General features: G+C 41.2%; 1 protein-coding gene across 2 annotated transcripts in view; it reads right to left on the reverse strand.

Annotated features, from left to right (window-relative positions):
* Positions 1-24332, reverse strand: part of usta (uronyl 2-sulfotransferase a) — a 59287-nt gene that overhangs the window by 27418 nt on the left and 7537 nt on the right. The window contains exon 2 of one of the 2 annotated variants that reach the window (XM_004541751.5): positions 5671-5787. The exons of the other annotated variant lie outside the window; for it this stretch is intronic. Coding sequence (XP_004541808.1) covers positions 5671-5787 — 117 coding nt within the window. The remainder of the gene's footprint in view (positions 1-5670; positions 5788-24332) is intronic. 2 annotated transcript variants of the gene reach the window in all.

Here is a 24332-nt window from a genome sequence, read left to right on the forward strand (position 1 = left end):
CACCTGAGCTGTATTGTCTACACGAATGCTTTAGTTCAGCCACATTCTTAGATCTGATATCGGATGTTTCTTTTTTATTAAGGTCATTCCAGAGTATCTCTACATTTTTTGTTATCATCTATTCTCTTCCTAGGCTCGTGCATATACTGAAACTATTCTGGAGTTGAGTTGATCAAAGCGGTCCTATCGCACGCCTCGATTTTTGTCACTGACTGGTTTCCAGGTTTGCAAACTACTGGCTCTAATTAGTTTTTGCTGATGCCAGCAGACCCAAGGGTTCATGTTTCCCAGCTATGCTGTGAATGTTTGAACTTTCTCCCTTTTATGACTCTGTATGTTTATTTTTGGCCGTTTGGAGTTTTTCAGGCAGTGAAAGACTTCTCAGAAGTCATAGTTGTTGTGTAAAAATTGTAGAAAGGTAATAGTAACAAGGAGAAAAAATTGCATGCAATGCCACTAACCCATTGCAGCAAATTTTGATCATCAACTTGTCAACACACTGAAATATCGCTATCATGAACATAAAAAGTACGAAATCAGTGACATCAATCATCACATTTTAGTTTCCACTGATATGTTTTACTGATGCGAACGCCTGTCTTTTAAACCCTTCTTCCTTTAACCACTTCCTCTACCGAAATGCTTCAAAACCCTGCCGCATCTAACCACGTGAAAGCCTGCATCACACGGCGCAGCTCGACCCAACTCTACATCATTCGTCGAAACCACACATGGCTCTTCAGTGTTAAAGGTGAAGATGTTGTGACGAGAGCTCTAGTCGAAGTAGCTCCATTCGTAGCTGTTTATGGAACAGAATAATGGTGTTCATTGAAGGCTGTTCCTACACTGAGGATCTGTGCCCGTCTTTCGGCCCACGCTCCAAATGCAAGCCCAAGCCTATGACAGCGACCTTTTCTTTCATCACCTGTTTAGACACAAAGGCTGCCCATCACATTTACAGCACTTAGACTGCAAGAAAGAAAGGGAAAAGACAAGCTGGCGAGCGTGCATGGGTGGAGTCTGAGTAAAGTAATAAACTGAGGAAATATTACATAACAGAACAATCTCTCCTTTTGTCTCTGAAATGTGATCCAGAAGAAGAAAGAAATGATGCGTGAACACACACGTTGTTTTATTTCAGGCCAAAGTTTCCCACTTGGCACATGCTTGTAGATGTTACTCTGCTGGAAGTTCATAGCTTTGTAAATACTGTTTACACTTTAGATAGTGGTGTGTAAGCTTTGGGTAATTAGTCTTACAGTGACATAAAATCTGCCTGACTGTCTTGCTTTCCCACACACACACACACACAGTAGTTACTATATATAAGACTTGCTTGGATTCAGTTTGATGTCGCGGCTCATTAATTCATCGGGCACTGGATGTATAAATACAGCTGCACTCTGCTCACCCTCAGGTGTTTCTTAGTCTCGTTCTATCTTTTCATCCGTCTTTGTAGCGCTTTCGTGGCATTACACAGTTTTCCTGAGGAATGCAGCGGCAAGCGCACATTTGCACCTCTACTCCGAGGCATTTCAGGTCACGGCAGGGTGAGGATGCAGAGACGCAGACAGACTCTGTTCCTTCCTCTGTCATCCATCATAGACAACCACCCCCCCACCTGCCACCACCGCGACCTCCAACCCCTCACTGCCTCCTGTGTGTGCTTCTCATTAGCGTTTTGGATAGAGGATCGGAACTAATTTTTTCCAGGGTACGAGGCTCGCAAAAGCTGACAGCTGCCCTCCGCCCCCACCGCCCACAGAGAGAGGAAAATCAACTTAAAGAGCCACTGTACAAACTGTACTCATTGACCTGATTGTGCTGTGAGCCTATGCCAAATATCAGAGACGACAATGACAGTCTAATGGGACTTGAGTAATAAATATTTTAATTCCCAAACTGACTTTTTATGACTGCCCTGGACATAATTCTTTTCCACTAAATAATCTGATAAGAATGACTTAACACATGTAGCCCAAAACAGCCCATAAAGGAATGTCCTTTAAAAACTAGCGAAAGGAATGCAAGTTAATTGGAAACAATACACAGTGCTGCTGTTATGTCTCTTATGATTTCTCCCATGCTCACAAGGGAATTTGTGGATCAATAGGTTGATTTAAAATCAACAATCCCATCACTAACATGAGGAAAACTCCAGGGCCATAGATTTCAAAGATCAGTGAAGTTGCTCTGACAGCTTTTGTTAGGCTAAAGGCTGAATGTGGGTCCCAATGACACATGGGTCAAGAAAGGTCAAGTAGAGAAACTATTAGGTTACAGGAAGAGCAAATTTACAAATTTAATCTAAACTAATCTCACATTTGAGCATATCGTCAGGTTAATGGTTGTATTTTGTGAGTTTGTGTGTGTGTTTGTGTCAATGGCTGATTGACAAGGAAACTAATGGAGTGTGGGTTTGCATTGGTATGTAGCTAAATGGTTAATTGGATTACTGAGTCACAAGATCCATGGACTTGTTGTTAAGAACAGCTGCATTACTATTTCCAACTCCAATTAATCAATACCACATCATGGGCAGCATAAAGCAGCAGTGATTTTAAGTTTTAATCACCGAAAATATGAAACATATTATACTCACAAGTGCAAAGCTAATTTAAAAATGCACAAAACCAATAAAACAACAGAGCCTAAATGGCCTAGAGGGAACTGTGCCATGCGGGGATGCCAGCATTCTGTAAATTACTGTTACATCGTCTCCCAAAACAGATTTTCAAAAGATTTTGTCCCCAACAAATTAAAAAAAAGAAAAAAAGTAAGTATCGTACAGCTTCAAGCTGAGATATTACGCAACAGGATTGATGCAGCAAAGAAAATGTGAAATTCATTAATGCACAAGATGCTGTTTTCTGCACTGATTAAGAAGCCCACAAGAACTAATAAGAGTAATGGAAATGTGTTGAGGGGAATCACAGCCCAGCCTCACAATCTTCAAGAAGTTTAAGAATATTAATGTCTAAAACTCACACCAAAACCAACAACATTCAGTTACATTTTAATACAAGCACACACACACACCAGGCCAGCAGCTGCCCCTGTTCAGGAACTTCTTAAACCAAGTGACCATGCACATCAATTAATCACCTCATTAGCTGAACTGATTTGTTTTTCTTCAGTGGAAGAAAAAAAGTCACTTGTTGTTAAGTCAAAAAGTTCAGGTATAAAAAAAAGAAAAGAAGAAAGGTAAAAGTGCATCCGTCTGATGTTTCTATCGTGATTACTTCAAACAACAAAGCTAAGACTGGCTTTATTGTCGCGCCCACAGCTAAAACAGGCACAAGTATAGACCTCCGTATTCAAATTCCTAAGCAAACAAAATAAAAATCTAAGATGTGGACAGACATTTGGAGGTTAGGTACTACAAAACACACAGGTGGAACGCCAACATAGCTGGAGGAAAAAAGCGTTTGAAGGAAATTTTGGTCTTTAGGATTGTATTCTGTCAACAAAGCCCAGAATCAGTCCTTCAAACTCTGGAATTTTCCGTTGTTGTTGGCCTACTCCAGGAATGCTACAGTAAGTTTGGGAATTTTATAAACATGTATTTAGAGCGTAGACCATTTCATTTGCTTTGCGAAGCTGGCAGCATGGCTAAGTAGAGCTTAGGAAAGAACACGTCCCAGAATAGGCAGAGGTGGGAGTGGGAAACCACACAGGAATGGCTGCTGAGAGCAAGGCCAAAAGGACAGGCACAGGGTTGGAGTTAAGAGTCCTCTAGCTTTGCTGTGGGACGCGACTGAAAGCGCTGATGGAAGGTTACAGAGCTGCTGCCATGGAATGTTCTACAAGTGTGTGAAACCAGATTACAGGTTCCCCATGTTGTGAAGACTAAGCTCTTTCATGTGTAACCACATCCTGCTGTAGTTTCTCTATACCAGACGGAAACGACTATTAAAGGTGTCGGCGTGCTGAAACTCAAGCAGAGAAAAGAAAACGCAGGACTGTTAGATACAGAGATCACGTGATGTTCCTCAGTCCAGTCAAAAGTGACATAACTCCAGCCTGACCAATCTGTGTAAAAACACACCCAGTTAGATTCTCCACACGTCTATTGTTACAGCCCTCACTAAACACTTGTGTCACTATTGTCTGCACAGGCAAACAAAGTGAGTGTGCAGGAGTTAGATACAGTACAGGCTTTTCTATGTGTGTTTGCTTGTGAAATGAGGGTGTGCGGTCACCCGACCCTTTGATCCGACATGTGGGAGTCGCTCTCCATTAAGACGAGAATCGCGACCCATGTCGCTAATTACAGGAGGAAGCTAAGCTGAGGGTCAGGGTCTCCACCCACTTCGCCCTGCGTCAGCTCAATCCCACAGTCACTTGAGAATCAACAATGATCAGACAAGTTTGTGATATAAATAGAAAGGCAGAGCCACTGCTCTGTTATTCCAGGTGCCCAAAGACCAAACCCTGGTCGGCAGCCTAATTTGTGGACTTGATGCTCCCTTAAAATTTTGGTTGCTGAAATATAGTAAGAACATATACATGGGCATGCAGATGTGCAGGGGATGGGAGCGTTCAGCATGACTGTTGGTATATGATTTGCAGGCACCAGTGGTTGCCACCATGTATATTGTATGACAGGGAAGTACCAGTAAATTGGTGACCCAGCAAAGCAGTGTTGACTTTAGTGGCTGTGCAGCTGGGAATGCCAAGAAAGCCCAAAATAAAACAGATAATTTACAGAACAAGAAGAGGTAAAGCTGAAACATTTCCAGTGATTTATGTTAAACACAGAACAAAGACATCTGACTCAAGAATTAATAATAAAAAAAGAGGAGTATAACTGACAGAGATGATAACTGGTTTTTGAACTGAAGAACACAACTCTTACGGTCGCGCTTCTCTGATGTTTGGGTGGTTGATCAGCACATTAGTGCAGCTAAAATTGACGTTACAAATAATACACTTTGAGCTGTTTCTCCCAAACTATCATCAGTAGATTTTACAGTTGTCAAAATCAATTGATTTACGGGACCCCCAGCAGGCCATTTCATGTCTCCAAACTTGGAGAGGACTAGAAGCAGTCATCCAATCAAGTGAGGCAATTTAATCAAGCAAAGCGATGAGCAGATATGCATTCACTTCTTAGAGCCCCAAAGCCACGTTGCTGCTGCACTCTTGTATTTTAAATCTGTTTGGGGGTTTTTTGGACTGAGGGACTCGCTGCCCTTTCAGAACCAAATTTCACAGCCCACAGCAAAGACTACTCTCCATCTGCCTGTTATGAGTAAACGAATTGAAATATTTTTCTTAGGTATGCATCGTGACCGTGTGAGACCTTAGTCTATCCGGCAGGCTGTCACAGAGTTTACGAGCGCTGAACGCGCTTCGAAATGAGGTGGCTTTGAAATGAAGAAATGAAGCGTGAAGTAGAAAATTGGACAAGTCTGACGCCACACAGTCAAAGTCAGCAGCGTAATCATCCTCATCAGCTAGTGAAGAAGTGATGCGAGGAACAATGTTCTTCTTTCTCTGGGATTTTCTGTGGGTGATGTTAGTATTTGCGCAACGGCAAGAGACACAAAGTACTGGCGCGTCACAGATGTGATGCGCTCGAGGATTTCTCATAATCTGAATGCTTTGTCAGCCAATTTTGGATAATTCTTATTAAAGGGCACTCGTGCTTGTGCAGTTTGTACATACCTTTTCTCCTCTTGCAGTCATGTAGGCACGAGACCAGATGTCTTGCTACCCTGTCCTTATGGATAAAGAGCCTGCTGGGGGCCAGTTTGACTGACCAGTGATTTTTTCCACATAACCCTACAAAAGAAGTCAAATGGAGGGGACCTTTTAAGTCTGACTTCTAGATTGTTTAATTGAACAAAAATAGCCATTGGGGCCAAGGGGGGCATCATATAAAAACATAGTTGTTGGTGTAAGACTACAGATGTGAACAAAAGCTATATATAAATATATAGTGCATTTCTTTTATTTTAAATATTTTGCCAGGAAAATGGGAAAGAGTTGCAGAAATTTATTGAAATGTGCAAATATAAATGGAAATGCAGTATACAAGGCTGTAAAATTCTAGAGAGCTTGAAAGTCAATATTTGGAATGATCCACTTTGTGCTTCAATATAGCCTGAACTCTCTACGGCAGGGGTCCCCAATCCCAGTCCACGAGGGCCGGTGTCCCTGCAGGTTTTAGATGAGTCCTTGATCCATCGCAGTGGATTTAAATTGATAAATTACCTTCTCAACATGTCTTGAAGTTCTCCAGAGGCCTGGTAATGAACTAATCATGTGATTCGGGTGTGTTGACCTAGGGTGAGATCTAAAACCTGCAGGGAAACCAGCCCTCGTGGACTGGGATTGGGGACCCCTCCTCTAGGGGAAGCTTTCTTGTCATCTTTTGAATACTCTCCAGGAATAGTTCCTCAGGCTTCTTGAAAAGCTCTTCTTTTTAGATTTTGACTGACTTTTGCTTCATTCCCTGTCAAGATGATCCCACACTGCTTCGATAATGTTGAGGTCTTGACCAGCGGTCCCCAACCCCTGGGCCATGGACCAGTCCGTGAGTCATTTGGCACCGGCCCGCGAGAGTTGAGGCTCAGGTGTGAAAATCATAGTTTTCAGGGTTTTTATCATTTTTTAGCGTTATTTCTTTATCGTTAACTCAGTTTCCCTGGGTCTTTTCCCTTGTGTTTTTAATAAATCTTCTTTTTTTGGTATTGGTACTGGTTTTATTTTGTTGTATTTATCCACGACACCTTAAAGTCCGGCCCACAAACATAAACCTGTCCGTGGTGCAAAAAAGGTCTAGACTGTGGGGAGGCCAATCCATGACTGATACTCATCCATTCTGTGTTTTTTCTTTATTCAGCTTTGCTTTTACTGCATTGGCAGTGTGTTTTGGATCACTATCATGGTGAAAAGTGAAGATGTTCCTGTCTCCATAACTCAATCACTGTTTGAGTCATATATATATTATATATTGGACTGAACTGCATATTAGTTGGTAATGAAAATGTCTTAAAAGTCCTTCAAATTTCTTACGATTTTTAGATACAAATATTGGTACACCCATATGTACAACAGCAACAACACCAACTATCCTATTAAAAGCCAACCGCAAGCAGGGTAACTACTCACCCTTTGTTACTTTGCACCAGCTTAGACTCATAAACACACACCAGATGTGGAAATGCATCTTGCACAAAGGGCTGTTCCCCACTGCTACACCAACACAAAACTGGTGACAACTGAGCGATACACAGCTGGAAATGACTGAAAGATCATAGTTTCATTACTCAATTAAACAATTGCCTTGTTGTGAGCACTAAGATCCTATAAATACACATGGTTTTGTCTAGCATCTGGCTTCAAACTGGTCTTTTTATAGTTAAAAACAAAACTGTTACTAAGTGTTTTCACTGTAACTGTGAAATTAGGGCTTTGTTATTCAGGAAACAGAAGAAAAAAAAACAGTTGCTTTTTCTTGTACTATTCAAGCAAAAAAGACCTTGTTTCGTTTGCTTTATTACAGTGTTTTTCGGCAAGATCACAATTATTACTCTTTAAATTTACCACAACATTTTCTCTGGGGACACAAGGTTCTGCTTGAAGCTACGAAAAGACACAAAAACACCCTGCTTTAATTGTTTGTTTACAATACAGCTCCCTTGGCCTTGAGCCTAGACCAAGCTAAAACAGTTTTTGAAAAAAAGAGCACATTTTTTTTCCCAACATGCAACTGCTTGTTTGTGGCTTGGTGGCCTGCTGCTGTGCTTATCTTGTATATCCCTGCGCCGATAATGGTTTTCCTGGTGATATGTGGGAAACATAAGCAAAAAACAAAACAGAAAAAGTGAATTTTTGTGAACAACCAGGTATGAGTCTTAAGCTCTTGTTCATTTTCTTACATGCACACTGCTGGAATGCTCATATTAAACATGGTCAAAGTTTCAGACCATCAGGCCTGCACATGACCAAGTTATTTCTGTGAGACAACAGCTCGGGCTTCAGACTGTCGTAATCATTCGGTTTCAGTAGCTTCACCCACCTGCGGTTCAAATCTTCTGTTTATAAGAAGGAACCAATCAAAATTAAGTTGGCTTAAAGGAAAAATTACCAGACAATAAAAGGTGCTAAGACAGCTTCTTTCAGATAGTACAAGCCTTCAGTTCATCCCCTAAGGAATAGAATAAGATGAAAAAGGAATATTTTGCACTATGAATCATGCATAACTGCTCTGATAAAGAATAAAGGTAGAAGCTGGAATGAGGGGCATAATTGGTCCCCTTGAATATTTTTCATTAACACACTTTTTTAAAAAATATACGCATACGTTATTGCAACCATGCAGCTGCTGAAGCTTTAAACATCCTACACACATCTTTTTGGGATCAGTGGTGATGCTTCTGAATCTTGTTTGAGGCATAGCATAGATAAACATGTCAAAAGACAAAGAGCTGGGTGCGTACTCATGCCTTCCTGTACATAATAAAAACATCTAGTGTTTTTTCTGTTTTTCTTGGCATGTCATGCTGTTAGTCATGAAGAGTTCTTTTCCCACATAGCCACTGATCAAACTAGAAAAGCAGCCTTAAGCCAGAGAAACAGCTGCTTATAAATGCCAAGGAACTTTGCTACATACATGTAAGTGTCGCACAGAATTTCAAAAATGGCTCATGAGTCTAAACCTGAAGAATTTTCTCCTACTGTGTGTTTTTTCACAGAGTGCCGGCTATCTGTTTGGTTTAGGTTTTATGCTCGGATGTGCGTGTAGCCACCAAGAAAGCCTTGAAGATTTATAGATGCACAGAACAGCTAGCTTGAAAGGATCTGAAAGAGAATCAGGAAAAGTGTCTGAACGCTCGAGAAGATTGACTCAAAAATGCAGGGAAAATTAAACACTGTCACACTCAACGATACGAAAACTATTACAAGTTCCCAGTCTGTAAGTTACGGGAAGTCTGAATTTGAGCCAGGAAACAGTTAGTTTAGATTAATGTATAGCGTGAAAGCAATGGGAAACAGAAGGCCTTGCTTTAATCAAGGGTGAAAAAAGCCCCAAACACTTTTAGTCCATCTGAATCTCACTTAGTAGATTTAGAGATGCACATCAACAGATTTTATTATCTTTTGACAGAGCCGGACTAGCTGTTTTCCTATTTCCTGTCACTGTTTCCTGTTTTATGATAAGCTAAGCAAGTCAGCCACTGGCTGAAGCTCACACATAAACACAACAGTGGTATCGATTTTCTTATCCAACTCTTGGCAAGAAAACAAATGTGCATTTTCCCAAATGTCAATGTACTCTCTTCAACCACATATCATATTATGGTCTCTTAAACCCTGAAAGGAGAAAAACAGAGCATGCAAGCTCTCAGACAAAAATCCATGAATGTCTGTGGTGTGCTATGTAAATCGCCTTCTGCCACGTGCCCTGTGGGGGTGTTTGGGGGGTTGGATAAAGTTCTGGATGGAAAAATAGGAAAATGCTAGAATGGGATGTAAGAGAAAGGGTAAGAAAAAAAGCTATATAAAGGAGGAATGAGAGGGAGTTTGTGATTTATTACATTTCGTTGTGTGGCACAAAACAGATTCAGGAAAAGCAGGTGTTATACTATACAGCACACAGGAAATGAAAAGAAAGTCAGGAGGAAGGATCAAGAGGGGTGGAGTGGGAGACAGTGAACAGGAAGAAATTATTACCTAATCAGTTTGTGAGCCCTTTCTGGAGGTCAGCAGAAGAAGATGAATTGCAATATTTGAAATCTAGGGGTTTTCCAATGACCTTTGCAAAGTGCCTTCAACAGAGAAAAGCATACAGATTCCACCAGGAAGTGCACTCATGCACGTACACACACACTGTTACAGCAGCCCCTAGATACGAGTACATATGTACTTATCTGAATGTTAATGAAAATTAGGAACTCATTCATGAGTTATCTAAAATGATACCTGATGGATCTAATGATTAAAAAGTATATAGGATAGGGAGTGTGATGGTGCTTTATTGCTTCTTGACAGATGTGCTGGCTCAGAAATTCATCCAGCTGTGAAAAAAAATCATCGTCTTTTCAGCGATGGCGAGAGATACATGCATTCCTCTTTATATTTTTATAAGCTACGACAGCACTTTAATAATAACAATTTGTGTGTCCATGTGTGTCTGTGTCGGCGTACGTCTGTCAAGCATTCGCGCACACGCACAGAACCGCTCGAGTCTCAGATCTAATATCTAGTAGCTGTCTATCTCTCGCAGTAGCAGCATTTCTCATCAGACTTCGCTCACCAGCAAGGCCGGGATAGAGCTGACGCTTGGTCCTGCAGAACAAACAGACTGCATAAAGCACCCCTGTGTGGTGCTAAGTCTCACACTGAAGTGAGGGGCAGAAGAGAGAAGAAGAGAGAAACATAAAGGCTTTTCAAAGAATGATGAGACGGAGGTAGATGTAACAGCAATGCACAGCGAAATGATGAAATGGAATAAGAGACTTATAGTGCAGAAAAAGTTTGGTTCTTGTAATAGCTTTTTGGATGCCTTGTCAAAACTGAGACCATGTCATAAAATATTTCCAGAGGGGGGGGAAAAAGTGAGAGCCCTACACAGTATGTGACTGTGGTCAACTGAAGCATGCGACTTTTCTCATGGGCCCCAACAAAAGACCTTTCTAGGACTTTTACAGTGCTCTGTTTGACACAGAGAGGTGTGATTTCAGCACAGACGTGATCCATTCCAGATATAAGGTACACTACTGACATATGTAATGGTCAGTTAGCCATGTGAGCAAGTTTATCCACTATTCATATCTGCTTATTCGTCAAGAAAAAAAAAGCAAGCGCTGTTTTTCTAATTTGTGTAACTAGTCTTCAGGAATAGTTCTCCAGCGTTCTAGAAGGGCATTCAAAGCTCTTCTTTGTCAGCTGCTTTTACTCTATCAAAATGATCCCACACGGCTTCAATAACGTTAAGATCCCGGCTCTGAGGAGGCCAAACCACGACTGATAGTGTTCCATGTTGGGTTTTTCTATTCAGGTATACTTTTACTATACTGACAATGTGTTTGGGATCATTGTCATAGATCCTTCTAAAAAAAAGAACCTGTTAGCAATCAGATACTTTTCACATGGCATTGTACAGTGGTTTAAAACCTGACTGTACTTTTCTACAGTCATTATTCCATACAGTTTGAAAATATCCCCAATATTACTGGCTGAAAAGTAGATCAGAATCATGAAAGATCCTCTAACATGTTTTAAAGATGACTGTAGACACTCTTTTGTATCTCTCTCCTGATTTCATACTGTCAATGATTTGACTTGAATTTAGATTCATCACTCTACAAGACCTGTTGCCACTTATTTCCAGTCCAAAACCTATGAAGTTGGCATACCTCAGCCTTTTCTCCCCGTTCCCCTTCCTTAAAAATAGCTTCTTGACAGCCACCCTTCCACTGAGATCATTTTTGATGAGGCTTCAGCGAACAGCAGTTGGATTAGGGGCCAGATCCATCTCTCAGGTCCTCTTTCGTGTCTTTGCTGGATTTCATAAGGACGTGACTTTCAGATAATGCTCATTTTATATAGATCGTTTCTTTTAGGCTTGTCACTTATTCATTTGTCCTCTACTTGTCCAGCTTCATCAGATTTTTTTAAAATAGACACACTGCACAGTGTGTTGAGATATGCCAGGTTTTCAGCCAATAGCACTTTGGAAATAACGTGTTGGTGCAAAAATAACATTTTCTGCCTGTCAACCTGTCTTACATGAAGCGAATACAGTTACACAACATGGTACTTTAAAGATACTATTTTAAATGGGTTTGTTGATAAGTTTTCTGTTATGGGCAGACACAACACTGGCTAATCGTTTAAGTTAAGAGCTTTTTTCATGCTTGAATGATTCACAGGTAAGTGTTAAGTGGTTTAACAAAAAAATATTAAGATAGTATGTCCTCTGAAAATGGGCAGGCAAGAGGACTGGTCTAAAAATATGTGAACGGGCAGTCAGTGTCCACAGAAAAACTTTGAAAGAGCTTCAGAAAACCAGGAGAACTATTGCTCAAGACCATTTTTTAAAAAATGACAAATAAAGTCGGGCTACTTGCAAGCGAAATATTAAATAAAAATGAGGGGTAAACTCAACACTTTTGCAAAGTATTGTAAAAATAAGTCTCATAAAAATAAATCTTAAACATAACTACAGCAATTGAAATTTCATAGACATAGAAATATATCATAAACTGCCAGTAAAGGAATACAAAGGACCTTACGGAGCTTAGAAAGAAGGTGACTGGACTTTAAGTATACTTGACCTGGATAATGGAGAACCTACACAGACAACACAAAGGAGCCAAAATCCATTGATTTTTTACACACACACACACACACACACACACACACACACACACACACACACACACACACACACACACACACACACACACACACACAGCTAGTCAGATATCATAATGAGGTAATTGCTTCGCTTTAATTAAGCTAATTTATCATCATTATAATCATATTTTGGAAATGTTTTTCTAGCTTAATTGCAACTTCAGAAGAATTAAACTCATCCAAACCATGAGTCTCCCTCTCTGGATTTAACTGTTTTCCATAAACAGCAGTGATGTGCAGCTGTAGAGTACAGCAGCTGCCAGTGGGCATGTGCTTCACATACATAGAGTATGTGTTCTTCTGTACTGAGACTTGGTCCAATCAGAAAATAGGCATGTGCATGCACATGAAGGTCAGCTTGTCAGCTTCACATGTATGCGATGAGTGCCTTTATGCACGTGTGTGTATTCGCATGTGTCACCGAAACCCCAAACCACTCACTAATCACACAGTAGATGGTGGCAGGGCCCTGACCTCTAAGCATGCATCATCTGTTACATAAATACTCATTTGAAGGAAACTGCTGTCAGCTTCCATCGGTCTAGAGAACTGGTCAGTGCCAGGTTAAACCACTGCTGGATCAGGACATGGCCACTCCCTTGTTTTGGGCTCTCTTGTCTCGGGATATATATGCATGTAAGTGAATGTGGAAGTTAGGGGGCACAAAAAAAAGAAAGTGCATGCGTCTGTGTGAGTGTGTTTCACAGCGTATGAAAAAAAGGAAAAATGCTTGCGTATTTTAAAATGCAAGTCAAGGACATTTTGCAGTTTTGGTAACAGAAGCCACAGGATGTGCGTCTGCAGCAGACCACCTTGTACCACATGACATCATTCCATTGCCTCCTGACGCTCCACGCACACAGGCAGGGACGCTCGCTTCTCAATACGCGCTATTTTTTCCGTATTCTCATCAGGTGCCAAATAAAGCGCACTTGCCATGTGTGGACCACATGTTGGTGACGCTGATCTGAGCCAGTGAAGAAGAGAACTTTAACACACTTGTTGAAGAACACTTGAGAAATCAGATATCGCGCTTGTGTAATCAAAAACATGTTCACGGCAAATCAGTCGAGTTGAACAACTTTTTAATATGGAGATTAAAAAACTGTGTAATCAACTAAAGTGAAATGGAGTGACAATGTTTGAACAGTTTGGTTAAAATGCAGTGACAGGCATTTGGTGCCTGAATGGACCACAGTGGCCAGAAAGAGAGTAAAGAGCAACAACTGAACAATAAACAACAGATGGTAGCTCGCACTTCCAAGAACAGCAAAGCAGTGTTTGTAGATGAAGGCCTCCGAACAGGCTCCTCACTGCAGTTAAAATTGGGGAATTTCAAAGTCTAGGAATCAGATTTAACGGCAAATCCCAAACATTAACCAGTTTGTAGTGTTTACAAGCTGATGCATTTATGTACTTTGTGGTCATTTAAATATTTGACGTAAGTGTAATTATCCACTAAACAAGGCTGGTATTTGAGGTAAAACTGTCGTATAAGGCTCACTTTATAAACTGTAGTTCACTCAGCTGACAGTCATATTAAAGAATGGGCTGTAATAGTACTGATCACATTCTTTGAATTCCAAGTACAGTTTTCGCGATGAGCGCCAACATTTTTGGCATAATAACAAAACGGATGCTTCGGTTGGTATAGAAAAGATTTTTTAGATAGTTCAGTTCCAGCAGAGCTACTCCAACTCTCAATTAAATGGTGTCTTCATCATAGGTGGATTTTTTTCTAAAACTTGGTTTCTGGCCCAGTGTCCAAACTCACTTTTACCATTATAGAGACTCTGACTATGATTCTATTAATGTCTGTCCAATTAGAGATAAAATAAGAAGTGCATGGAGATCTTGGAGCATAGACCCCTGCTCAGATTGCGCAGTAGTGACAATACCAGTCAGCAGTCTATGAAAAGGCTCACAAAGCAAGACAGCTGTTTATGTTCATATGCACAGTCACATGGTCAATCGCTAATCCATTCATCCACATACTTCCGCTTATCCAATTCAGAGTTAGACAAGGCGGGGTAGATCCCAGACAAGTCGCCAATCTGTCGCAGGACTAACACAAAGAGACAGACAACCGTTTATGCTCACATCCACACTTATGGCCAATTTTGAATAACAAAAAAAAACTTAATATACATTCCCCTTGAACGGTGAGAAAACCTTGGCAGGCACACGGAGAACTCCAGAAAGGCTCCAGAAAACCAGGATGTCTTAAGCCCAGGAACTTTCTGTGAGTTGACAGGGCTTTAAGTTTTACATTCATTTATAATTAACCTTCTTTTAGTAATTAGTGTAAAAAGACAAATATCACATTGGATTTCAACAATAGCTAACAGTTACCACGTTATATTACATTTAACTGGTTATGATAAAGAATCTTTGATAATACACGTGGTATTGTTAGCTTCTGAGTATATTTTAGTCATTTCCCTTTTTTACCATGCCTTCTTACTTCAGCACTTCTCTGTCAATGAAACCCAAACCACAAGCTTTAAGGAGAAGCAGTGAAGAAATATATGGCTATTATGGGTCATTAGAACATAATTTTCGTCATAAAGTGGGTTCCCTTGTATTAACAGTGGATTGCCAAGAGTACTCCTTCTCTGGTTGTCATCAGGGGCAGAGGGAAAGGGCATTAGAAAGGCTTACAAGTGCTAAATGTGCTGTGCCGTGTTAAGGCGTGGTCACATTTTGGCCTTTATCACATCTAGGTTAGAGGCGGCACACTAAAACCTTGTACTGTATCCACCTTCCCAGCAGGGACACTGCTTAGTCTGACAGATCTCGCTCACTCTCACACACACACATATCACTACTGTACACAGGCATGCAAGGCAGAGGCAAACAAACACGGCATCGACCCGCCGACGCTGTTGATTTATGCGCAGTGGTGGAGCAGCAAGGCCTTAAGGTGAGAGAAACTCTCTTACCCTCGACTGGCCTGTTGGAAACACGGGCATGCCTTCAAATTCAGGCCAAATATTAAGTCAGAGAACTGCAGCAAGAAATAACTAGCCTTCATTCATAAACACCATCTGACGGTCAGCTTGTTGTCATTTGAGGGCAGCTAGGACAATTAGCTCTTAATTGTGGCTAGGCTGTTTGGTTGTGAATGGCTGGCATTCATTCATGGTCTGTGACTGGCATGCGGCTTAAAAACATGTTGAAAACTGAACCCGGTACTGAGTAATGAGTTGATATGGGCCGTAAAACTACTGAACATTGCATCCTTACCCAATTTCTGAACTATTGGCTTAGTCAGCGTTGTCTGGATCCTAGTTATATTCTCACCTCAATACATGTACTCTATTTAGGAAACATCAGGACCAAGCCGCACAACAGCGGTGCTCCTCCATGTGTCTAACTGCAACTCCGAGCAGGTCGTGGTCATTTTTGGTCACATCCTCCTGGTCACGGTTCAAAAACGCAGACAGTCTGCACAGACCTGTAATTGCTGTGTCAGTTGTGAGATTTTGTGCAGGCAAATGCTTGTAGCTCGCCCTATAAATATAAAGGCAGGAATCTGTCTGACTCATTAAGATTCTAGTCTGGGAGGTGGCACTGTCAGAGGGATTTCAGAAGGAGAAAACAGAGGGAGAGAAGAGATAAAAGAAGCAGTAAAGTAAAGGACATCTGGCAAATGAGGATATAGTGCCAAGCGGGACGCCATACATTTCCATCCGGTACCCTGAAAAGCACTTAATATTCCACAGCATAAACATCGACCGGATCGCACAAACCCTTTTAAAGCTCGACTCGAGGGGCGTGGCTTCTATCTCTGCAGAGCAACACAGCCGGGGAAGCTTGAATTGTTTTTTGAAGAGAATAACCCACATGAGTCCAGTTTGAGCTGGTCCTTCACCCCCTTTATTTACACCAACCCAGAGGGATCCTCTACTCTTATAAATAGACCGGCACGGCACCAGCTTGTACAGCATAGCGTGTCATTAAGCAATGGGTACCTCTCCATTAATGCACATTTGGTACAGATTGTCCGCAGCCGAATCACTGGTGTGGTATTAACTGTGTACATTTATTACCTCATTTGATTTTGAGGTCCTCATACTGTAATGGAGCATTTTTAGGTTTCTTCTGAAAAGAACGATCCCCCTTTCTACAACACTACATTTATCTGACAGCTGCAGCATACATAAAACACTACAACTGATTAAAAACCTGGAACAAAATAGAATAAAACTGTTGCACGTAACTGTAAAGGCAAAAATCTTTTATACTGGATACTACTGAATACTGTATACTAATAATGTCCTGTACAAGCTCTGAATAATACTTTCACCAGTTGGTGGCAAAAAAAGAGTTAAACAGGAACTATCATGATTGAAAAAAAATGAAGTCGAAGTTAAGTGTCAAAAATGGCATTTCCTCAAACGGCTAATTATGGCTCCAAATTAGTCATAATACTAAAACGGAAACTACTCAAACTAGTAGGTAAGCTAATGATGGCTGTCTAAAAGCACAGCAGATCATGTGATCATCTGCCACCATCTCATCCTATCCTTTGTACTGTCAAACAAACTTTCTCTGTGGTTTACCTCCTGCATATTTAACATCCTTCGCTCAGTATATCCACTATCCCTCCTCTGCACATGTCCAAACCATCTCAGAGCTGACCTCACTTCCTCTTTGCTAATCCTCTGCACTTCCTCATTCATTTACTTTCCTCTCTCCATCCTCCTCTCTTTCATTTTCCCCACTCATCAAAGCACTCCTTCCATCTTCTCAGCTCACTCTCTTCACTTGTTAGTACATTTCCATCTATATCTTTAATCATCCTAACCTGCTGCCCATCTTTTCCAGCTCGATCTCTGTCTAGCCAATTGATACAAGTCATCTTCTTCTTCATCAGTGTCCACCCTCACACACACACCTGAGTAAAAGCCTTTGGCACCTCTCATTTTGCCGCAGCCCTAGACTTCCAGTACTCCTCTCTACGTTACAAGACATGAGAGGACAAAAAAGGGCAAAAGTTAACCTGCATGTTTTCAGTAACGCGCGTTTTTGGCTCATATGTAAAATAACTCAGACACAATGCTGTGTAACTCCGATGTAATGCCAAAGATAAAGCAAACGTACTTGGTCCTGCACTTCCACTATTTTTCCACAATGTTTTCTATGTTTACCACTCACTAAAGTGCACTAGCCTACCATCTGTGAGTGCTGGCTCAGGCTAAGCCTGGCCTTAAAGATCAAGCTTCTCTTTAATTTGGCAATGTGGGCTGAGCTACGCTAGCTGGTGGTGAGTGGTTTTCTTCAGCCCTTCAAAAACACCTCATTAGAATTGAATGGCTAATTATAGAAAAGATGACACTAAGCTCCATGGTAAATGTGAAACAACCTGTTATGAAACGCACAAGTGAGAGACAGAAAATTTTTGAGGGTCGTCTTCGCTGTCGAGCAAAGAGGCTCAAACATATCTTTTGTGCTCCGAACCCAGACATAAATATACGCAAGTGCATTTGCAAAATTGTGGACATGATGACACTTCTTGACTTTCTGTAGACACACACAGACAAATCTTTAAAAAAAACATGAATAAACAGTAACACACGCAGATGAATAGGCAAGCGACTGAATAGAGGATACAAGAGAGGTTTTGAAATTGCGTGGTTGAGGATGTAATGGAATTGCACATAGTGATTAGGGGCAAATGTTCCAGCTGGCAAGATCGCACGGCCGGTATACCCAGTGGCACATTTGTTTGTGTCGCACATGTCTACTGCAGTGTGCACTACAACACAGAAGTTGCATCTGTTTGCTGTCCAGGAAAGAATTTAGATGGAAGGTTTATGCAAACACTTCCACCAGAAGAGGGGTGAGTGGGGACTTGGAGTGATACATAACATTAAGATGGAGGCCAGAAATGTAAGAAAATGGAAAAAGCAAAGCAGGATTTGAGTGTTGCAATACCTCTGGTGAAAATTTGGGTGAAAAAATTAGAGTTTTTACAGATTGATGGATGGATTCAAAGGAATGGCAGGTCCAGCTGGCACAAATTCAGTACAGTCTAAACCAGACGGGTGCAGCAGCAGAGTGGTGGTGGGCCAAAAGACAGGCAAGTTGTTCTGGGCAGGTCAGTGGAAATGCTACACAACCAGGATCTGTGCCAATGAACCAGGCCAGACAAGTGATGGCTTTTTAAGGGATGTACCAACACAGTAATTGTAAGAAGTAACACTAAATTATGAACAGCAACCCATTTAACTTCATACTGGATACATCCGAAACCTCTCTGACTGGTTTTAAAAAGTAGACACCGTATAAACTATTACAATTTAGCCCATCACTTTCTCTTTTGCACACAGACACACAAACACTAGTCAGATACAAATCATCCCTCTCCAACCCTGTAATTAACACCTCTAACCACACCTGCTGATTGCTTTGTAGAAGCAATTCTGTGGGAAGAATAGGGACTCAACCTCAGTCTGGACTGTAAAACTGGACGGGAAAAAGAACAACTTCTTGGACGCTACGCGTTCTTGGATAAAGACTTTGTTAACTTTGTGTTGCTTTCACTCAAGATGTCTTTTTAAAACATCTGGAAAATGCGGTTTCCCCAGCGGAGCAGAACATTTGTACAGGGTTACAGCTACACTGCTACAGTACATCTCTGCTTTAGTACTTGAAAAAGCTGTTGTTTTGAGGGTAAACGTGACAACAGCGACAAAAGCGTCGACTCCTATAATGTCCAACTTTTTTGGAATTGTTTGATGAGAAGTTAGCTGTAATTTTTTTTGTACACTTGACTTTTGTACACATGCCTCGTCCCTGTACCAAAGACGCCTCGTCCCAGTGGCCCCCAGGATTACAGGCCCGTGGCACTGACCTCCCACATCATGAAGACCCTGGAAAGGCTCATCCTGGACCAGCTGCGACCCATAGTAAGACCACATCTGGATCCCCTTCAGTTCGCTTATCAGCCTCGTCTCGGAACAGAGGACGCCATCATCTACCTGCTCAATCGTGTCTACACCCATCTGGACCAGCTGGCGAGCACTGTGAGGGTCATGTTTTTTGACTTTTCCAGTGCTTTCAACACCATCAGGCCGACCCTCCTGGGTGATAAGTTAGCAGCGATGCAGGTGGATGCTTCTCTGGTGTCCTGGATTGTTGATTACCTGACAGGAAGACCACAATATGTACGTCTCCCACAGTGTGTGTCTGACAAGGTGATTAGCAACACAGGGGCACCACAGGGGACTGTCCTCTCCCCCTTCCTCTTCACCCTCTACACCACAGACTTCAGCCACTGCACAGAGACATGCCATCTTCAGAAGTTTTCTGATGACTCTGCGGTGGTTGGATGCATCAGCAGGGATGATGAGACAGAGTACCGGGCTATGGTCGACTCCTTTGTCACGTGGTGTGAGCAGAATCATCTGCAGCTCAACGTGGCAAAGACCAAGGAACTGATCGTGGACTTCAGGAAGACCAGGAAACACTTGACCCCTGTTTCAATCCAGGGGGTCAGTGTTGACATTGTGGAGGACTATAAATACCTTGGAGTACACATTGACAATAAACTGGACTGGGCTAAAAACACCACAGCACTTTACAGGAAGGGCCAGAGTCGTCTATTTTTTGAGGCGACTGAGGTCCTTCAACATCTGCCAGAAAATGCTGAGGATTTTCTATGAGTCTGTTGTGGCCAGTGCGATCCTCTATGCTGTTGCATGCTGGGGGAGCAGGCTGAGGGTCGCAGATGCCAACAGACTTAATAAACTGATCCGTAAGGCCAGCAATGTTGTGGGGATGGAGCTGGACTCCCTCAAGGTGGTGTCGGAGAGGCGGATGCTGTCCAAGATAAAGACAATGTTGGATAACACCTCCCACCCACTCCATGAAATGTTGGTCAGTCACAGGAGCTCGTTCAGTGAGAGACTGAGATTACCGAAAAGCACCACTGAACGACACAGGAAATCATTCCTGCCTGTGGCCATCTCCCTGTACAATGCATCCACTTAACACACTGTTTGCTGCTACAACTACACATGTTTCTTTTCCAAATATTTATTTATAAGTGACTTATGTATGTATGTATGTATATATATGTATATATTGTACTATTCTTAGTTAGCGTATTGTCTGTCTTGTCTTAATGTTGGTTTAAAATGGAGCACTGTAACAAAAAATAATTTCCCCCAGGGATCAATAAAGTATTCTGATTCTGATTCTGATTCATATAAGCGGCAGGGAGGGTGTTGAAAGAAACAAAAATGTAATGAGGGACACTGGGACAGAGGTGGGTTTCAGAGGAGAACACATTCTGAGACAGAGGTGTGAGATTTGGCACAGGTGATGTTTGCTTTTCGCTGGGGACAACCACATTCCATATTGAGAATGCTTTTCGGGCTATGATCCTTCAAACGCTCTAAAATAATTGTATTTTCTTAGGATGATAACTGGACACATTATCGCATTTATTTCACCTGTTACGAGGTTTAAAAAAAGAAAAACAGCTGAGAGTGTCCAACAATTTGCAAAAACGAAAGTAAATGTAATAATGTGAGCATTAAAATGTGCGATTCTATAATAGCCCACTGAAAGCAGAACACACAGGTTTCACTTCGAGCTGTTTCAGTGGTAACAAACTGCGCTGTGTAACAATAACAACTTCTATGACCAAAATGTGTCAAAGTTTGTGCTTGTGGTTGTCTGTCTATTTCAGTCTCGTGTCTCTGATACAAAGTGACAAATTGAAATATAAACCAGCTACCTAAAGCTTTGTTCGGGTGGGGAGTGGAGGTTGTTACTAGAAGTGCTTGCTTGTGCATTAAGGTATGGAGTCTTGCTCTAAAAAATTTTTTTTAATACTCATCACAAATATATATTTTTTTCTAGTTTGTGTGAGGAGTGGTTTTTTTTTTTTCAAATATCAAGAATATAGAGGGAGAAAAGCTCATATTAAAGAAAGGGAGAAGCTGCTGGGCCGTGAAGTGGAATGAAATCGATAAAGTCAATATTTGCACCACTTGCACAGCAGTGAAATAACGGCATCGTCTACGTGACGTGTGGGTTTTTGTGCATATGTGTAGGACACCCTCACCTGTTTATATACAGTGCCTAACAAATGTATTAGACCATCTGTAAAAATAAGAACACGCAAATATTTTAGGAATACTACTTTAAAAAAGTTTGATAAAAAATAAAAATGACAGAATTCATGTTTTTATATCCAAATTTGAACTTGTACACTGGACTGGACAACATCGGTCACCTCAAGGCACTTTAATTTGTAATGTATTAGACCACCTGTGGCAATACAGTGAAAACACAATTAAAAATGATTTTGGTAAGATACAATAACGTATTGTTTAATAATCCCAGAGTTGGGAAATTCCCATTGCTACAGCAGCAGAGTCCACAGGGCAGTAATAAACGGCAGGTAGCTACCACTATTGTTAATTTAGGGTGGTTGTGACAAAAAACCTTACGTAAATTTGTTAAGTACTGTATGTAACCAGTAACTGTAATAATATCAGCTTTATCTTTGTGTCAGGGTTTTGAAGTAGATGAAAGACTTCCTACAATCTTAAAAGCTAGAGGTTATAGAAAAGGCTAAATTGTGCTTTACGAAAGAAGTAAATTCTCACTAAATCCTTCAGCTGCCTGTAGTACATCGTTATTATAGACGTATTAATAAGTGCAGCTTTGAAGTCTCAAATATACTCAAAGATGACTTTTGCAAATAAACTGAATCTAGAAAACAGAAAAACCAGTTTAACTCCGCTGAACCTAAAAAGGGAAACAGGCTCCATAAAACTTGCAATGCAGTTCCCCAAAAGTGCATGTAGTGGTTTCAAGAACATGGGCTGGGCCCTCCCACTATATCTCCCCTGCTATATATTTAAGTCAGCTATTTTAAACTACTTCTTACTTTTTCACTTCCATGAAATGAGGGTGGGCTGACCAAGATGTGGTAAGTTCACTCTGAGAAAAGTTAACCAGGCTTCCTTGATCTCACTGACCACCGGGCAAATATGTTTCTCTTTAACAAGTCCTGTGGCTTCTGGTAATGTGTTTCACACTCTCAGTCCAGTTGCTTGATAAAACTGGAAGATAATTGCTTGACTTTAGTGACCTGCTGTTTGATCGGAAACGTATGTGGCCAGCTGGCAGAAACAAGTCCTCAACATTTCAGATGATCTGTGGCAATAAACTGGGGAATGTGGGGTTATTTACCACTCGCCAAAGTAAACAAAGAGACTTCCCAAATGGCTAACAACACCAGGACACAGAGATATGAGGAAGGGTGCAGCTTAAAAAATTCTCATGTAGCAGGGTGCAATTATTGTATTTCTATTTTTGACATGAAAGGACTTGGATTCAGATTAAAGGTCTTTTCTTTCTGAATGAACAGGGAGGAGTTGATTAAAGCCGGGAGCTCAGTTTACACGCTGTAAGCAGACACTTAATTCTCTCACAGGACCTCTATTTATTTGGTCAATGATGTTTTAAATTATGGGATATGCTGTGTGTAGTCACCTTTTTTCAAAAGCATGAGCCTGGGTACCACCCAGTGGCTCCGGGCCTTGAGCCACCCACCCATTCACACATCACCACAAGCACTACCATAAAAGTCAACACAGCCAGCCGTCATCAGTGACTTGGCAACCCTTTAAAACAAGACAAAGCTTTTTTGAGATGATGTATTCTTGACTACACAGCATACAAACAAGTGAAACAAACAGAGTCCGTTTTATAAATGCTTATGGGGTATTTTCACATCATAAACTTAATAAACTTGAAGCAACCACTTTGCTTAGCTTCCTAGACGCTCTGTGAATGGGGGGAGACAGCTAGCTAGACTCTTTATATGACAGCGAATCCATCTACTAACACCACAACACATCAATAACTAAGAAGGTAGAACTAAAAACTACTTTCGGCTGCTCCTTAATTCACAAGTGGGTACCCATATGGAAAAGAAATAGTAAAAACTTATATGTGATTACTCATGAAAGTGGCCACTTTCATGAGTAAATCATATAAGGCTTACATGATTTACTCATGAAAGTGGCCACTTTCTCATTACTTTCATACATTGTTTTAGTAAGTATCCAAAACATACAAGTTTCATTATATAATTTTTCAAGTGATCTTATATCTATTTTCACTCGTATATGCTTTTCATACAAGTTTCACACAAGACAGATACAAACTTTATAAGATTTATAAATAGCTTTTCCATATGGGTAGCTCCACATGTTTTGATTTGGCAGATTTTTGCACTAGATGCCCTTCCTGATGCAACCCCAAAGGGGTTTGGTTTGAATTTCCTCCCGGGAAGCCGCAGATATGCTTGAAGCACGTGGCCCTTGACAGTGGTGTTGGGGATGTGGCCCTTGACAGCCCTTTTATACTTGCTGCTAAGCAAAGCAGAAGAAGAAGAGGCAACATACAGAAAGTATGCTACTCCGATGAAACATAAATGAGATGCAGCAGATCAAGAAGGAGGGAATTTTCCTTTGAGCTGGCACAAATGATGGTGGCCCTTTTGTCGTTTGCACGAGGGAGACTTCAGTGAAGGCTAGTTAAAGCCAGTAGGTCCTCCAGCTCTTTCATTTAGCATATGAGTCAGGCATGCTGTGCACATCGGGTTACCAAAACTTTGGATATGCATGACAAACGCCACTGACAGGCCTAAAAATGCCACTCTAGTGACAAGCGTGAGTGCCAGCACATTTACGGCTCAATAATCAGAAAATATCGTCTAGTTTTACAAACCATGGGGAAAGGGTTCATACAATTGAAGACTAAAGTTAGTAGCATGCACTAATTGCTGCATGATATATGCAGAAAAAGCAGGAAAGCAACTGCAAAATACCCGCTCAATTTACTGAAACATCACTGAAAACAGCATTACAGAAACAGTTTAACTGGACACATCCCAAGTTTGTAGAACAAATTTCATGTTTTTCTTCAGT

Source organism: Maylandia zebra, linkage group LG15, assembly GCF_041146795.1.
Source record: "Maylandia zebra isolate NMK-2024a linkage group LG15, Mzebra_GT3a, whole genome shotgun sequence".
Classification (NCBI taxonomy): Eukaryota; Metazoa; Chordata; class Actinopteri; order Cichliformes; family Cichlidae; genus Maylandia; species Maylandia zebra.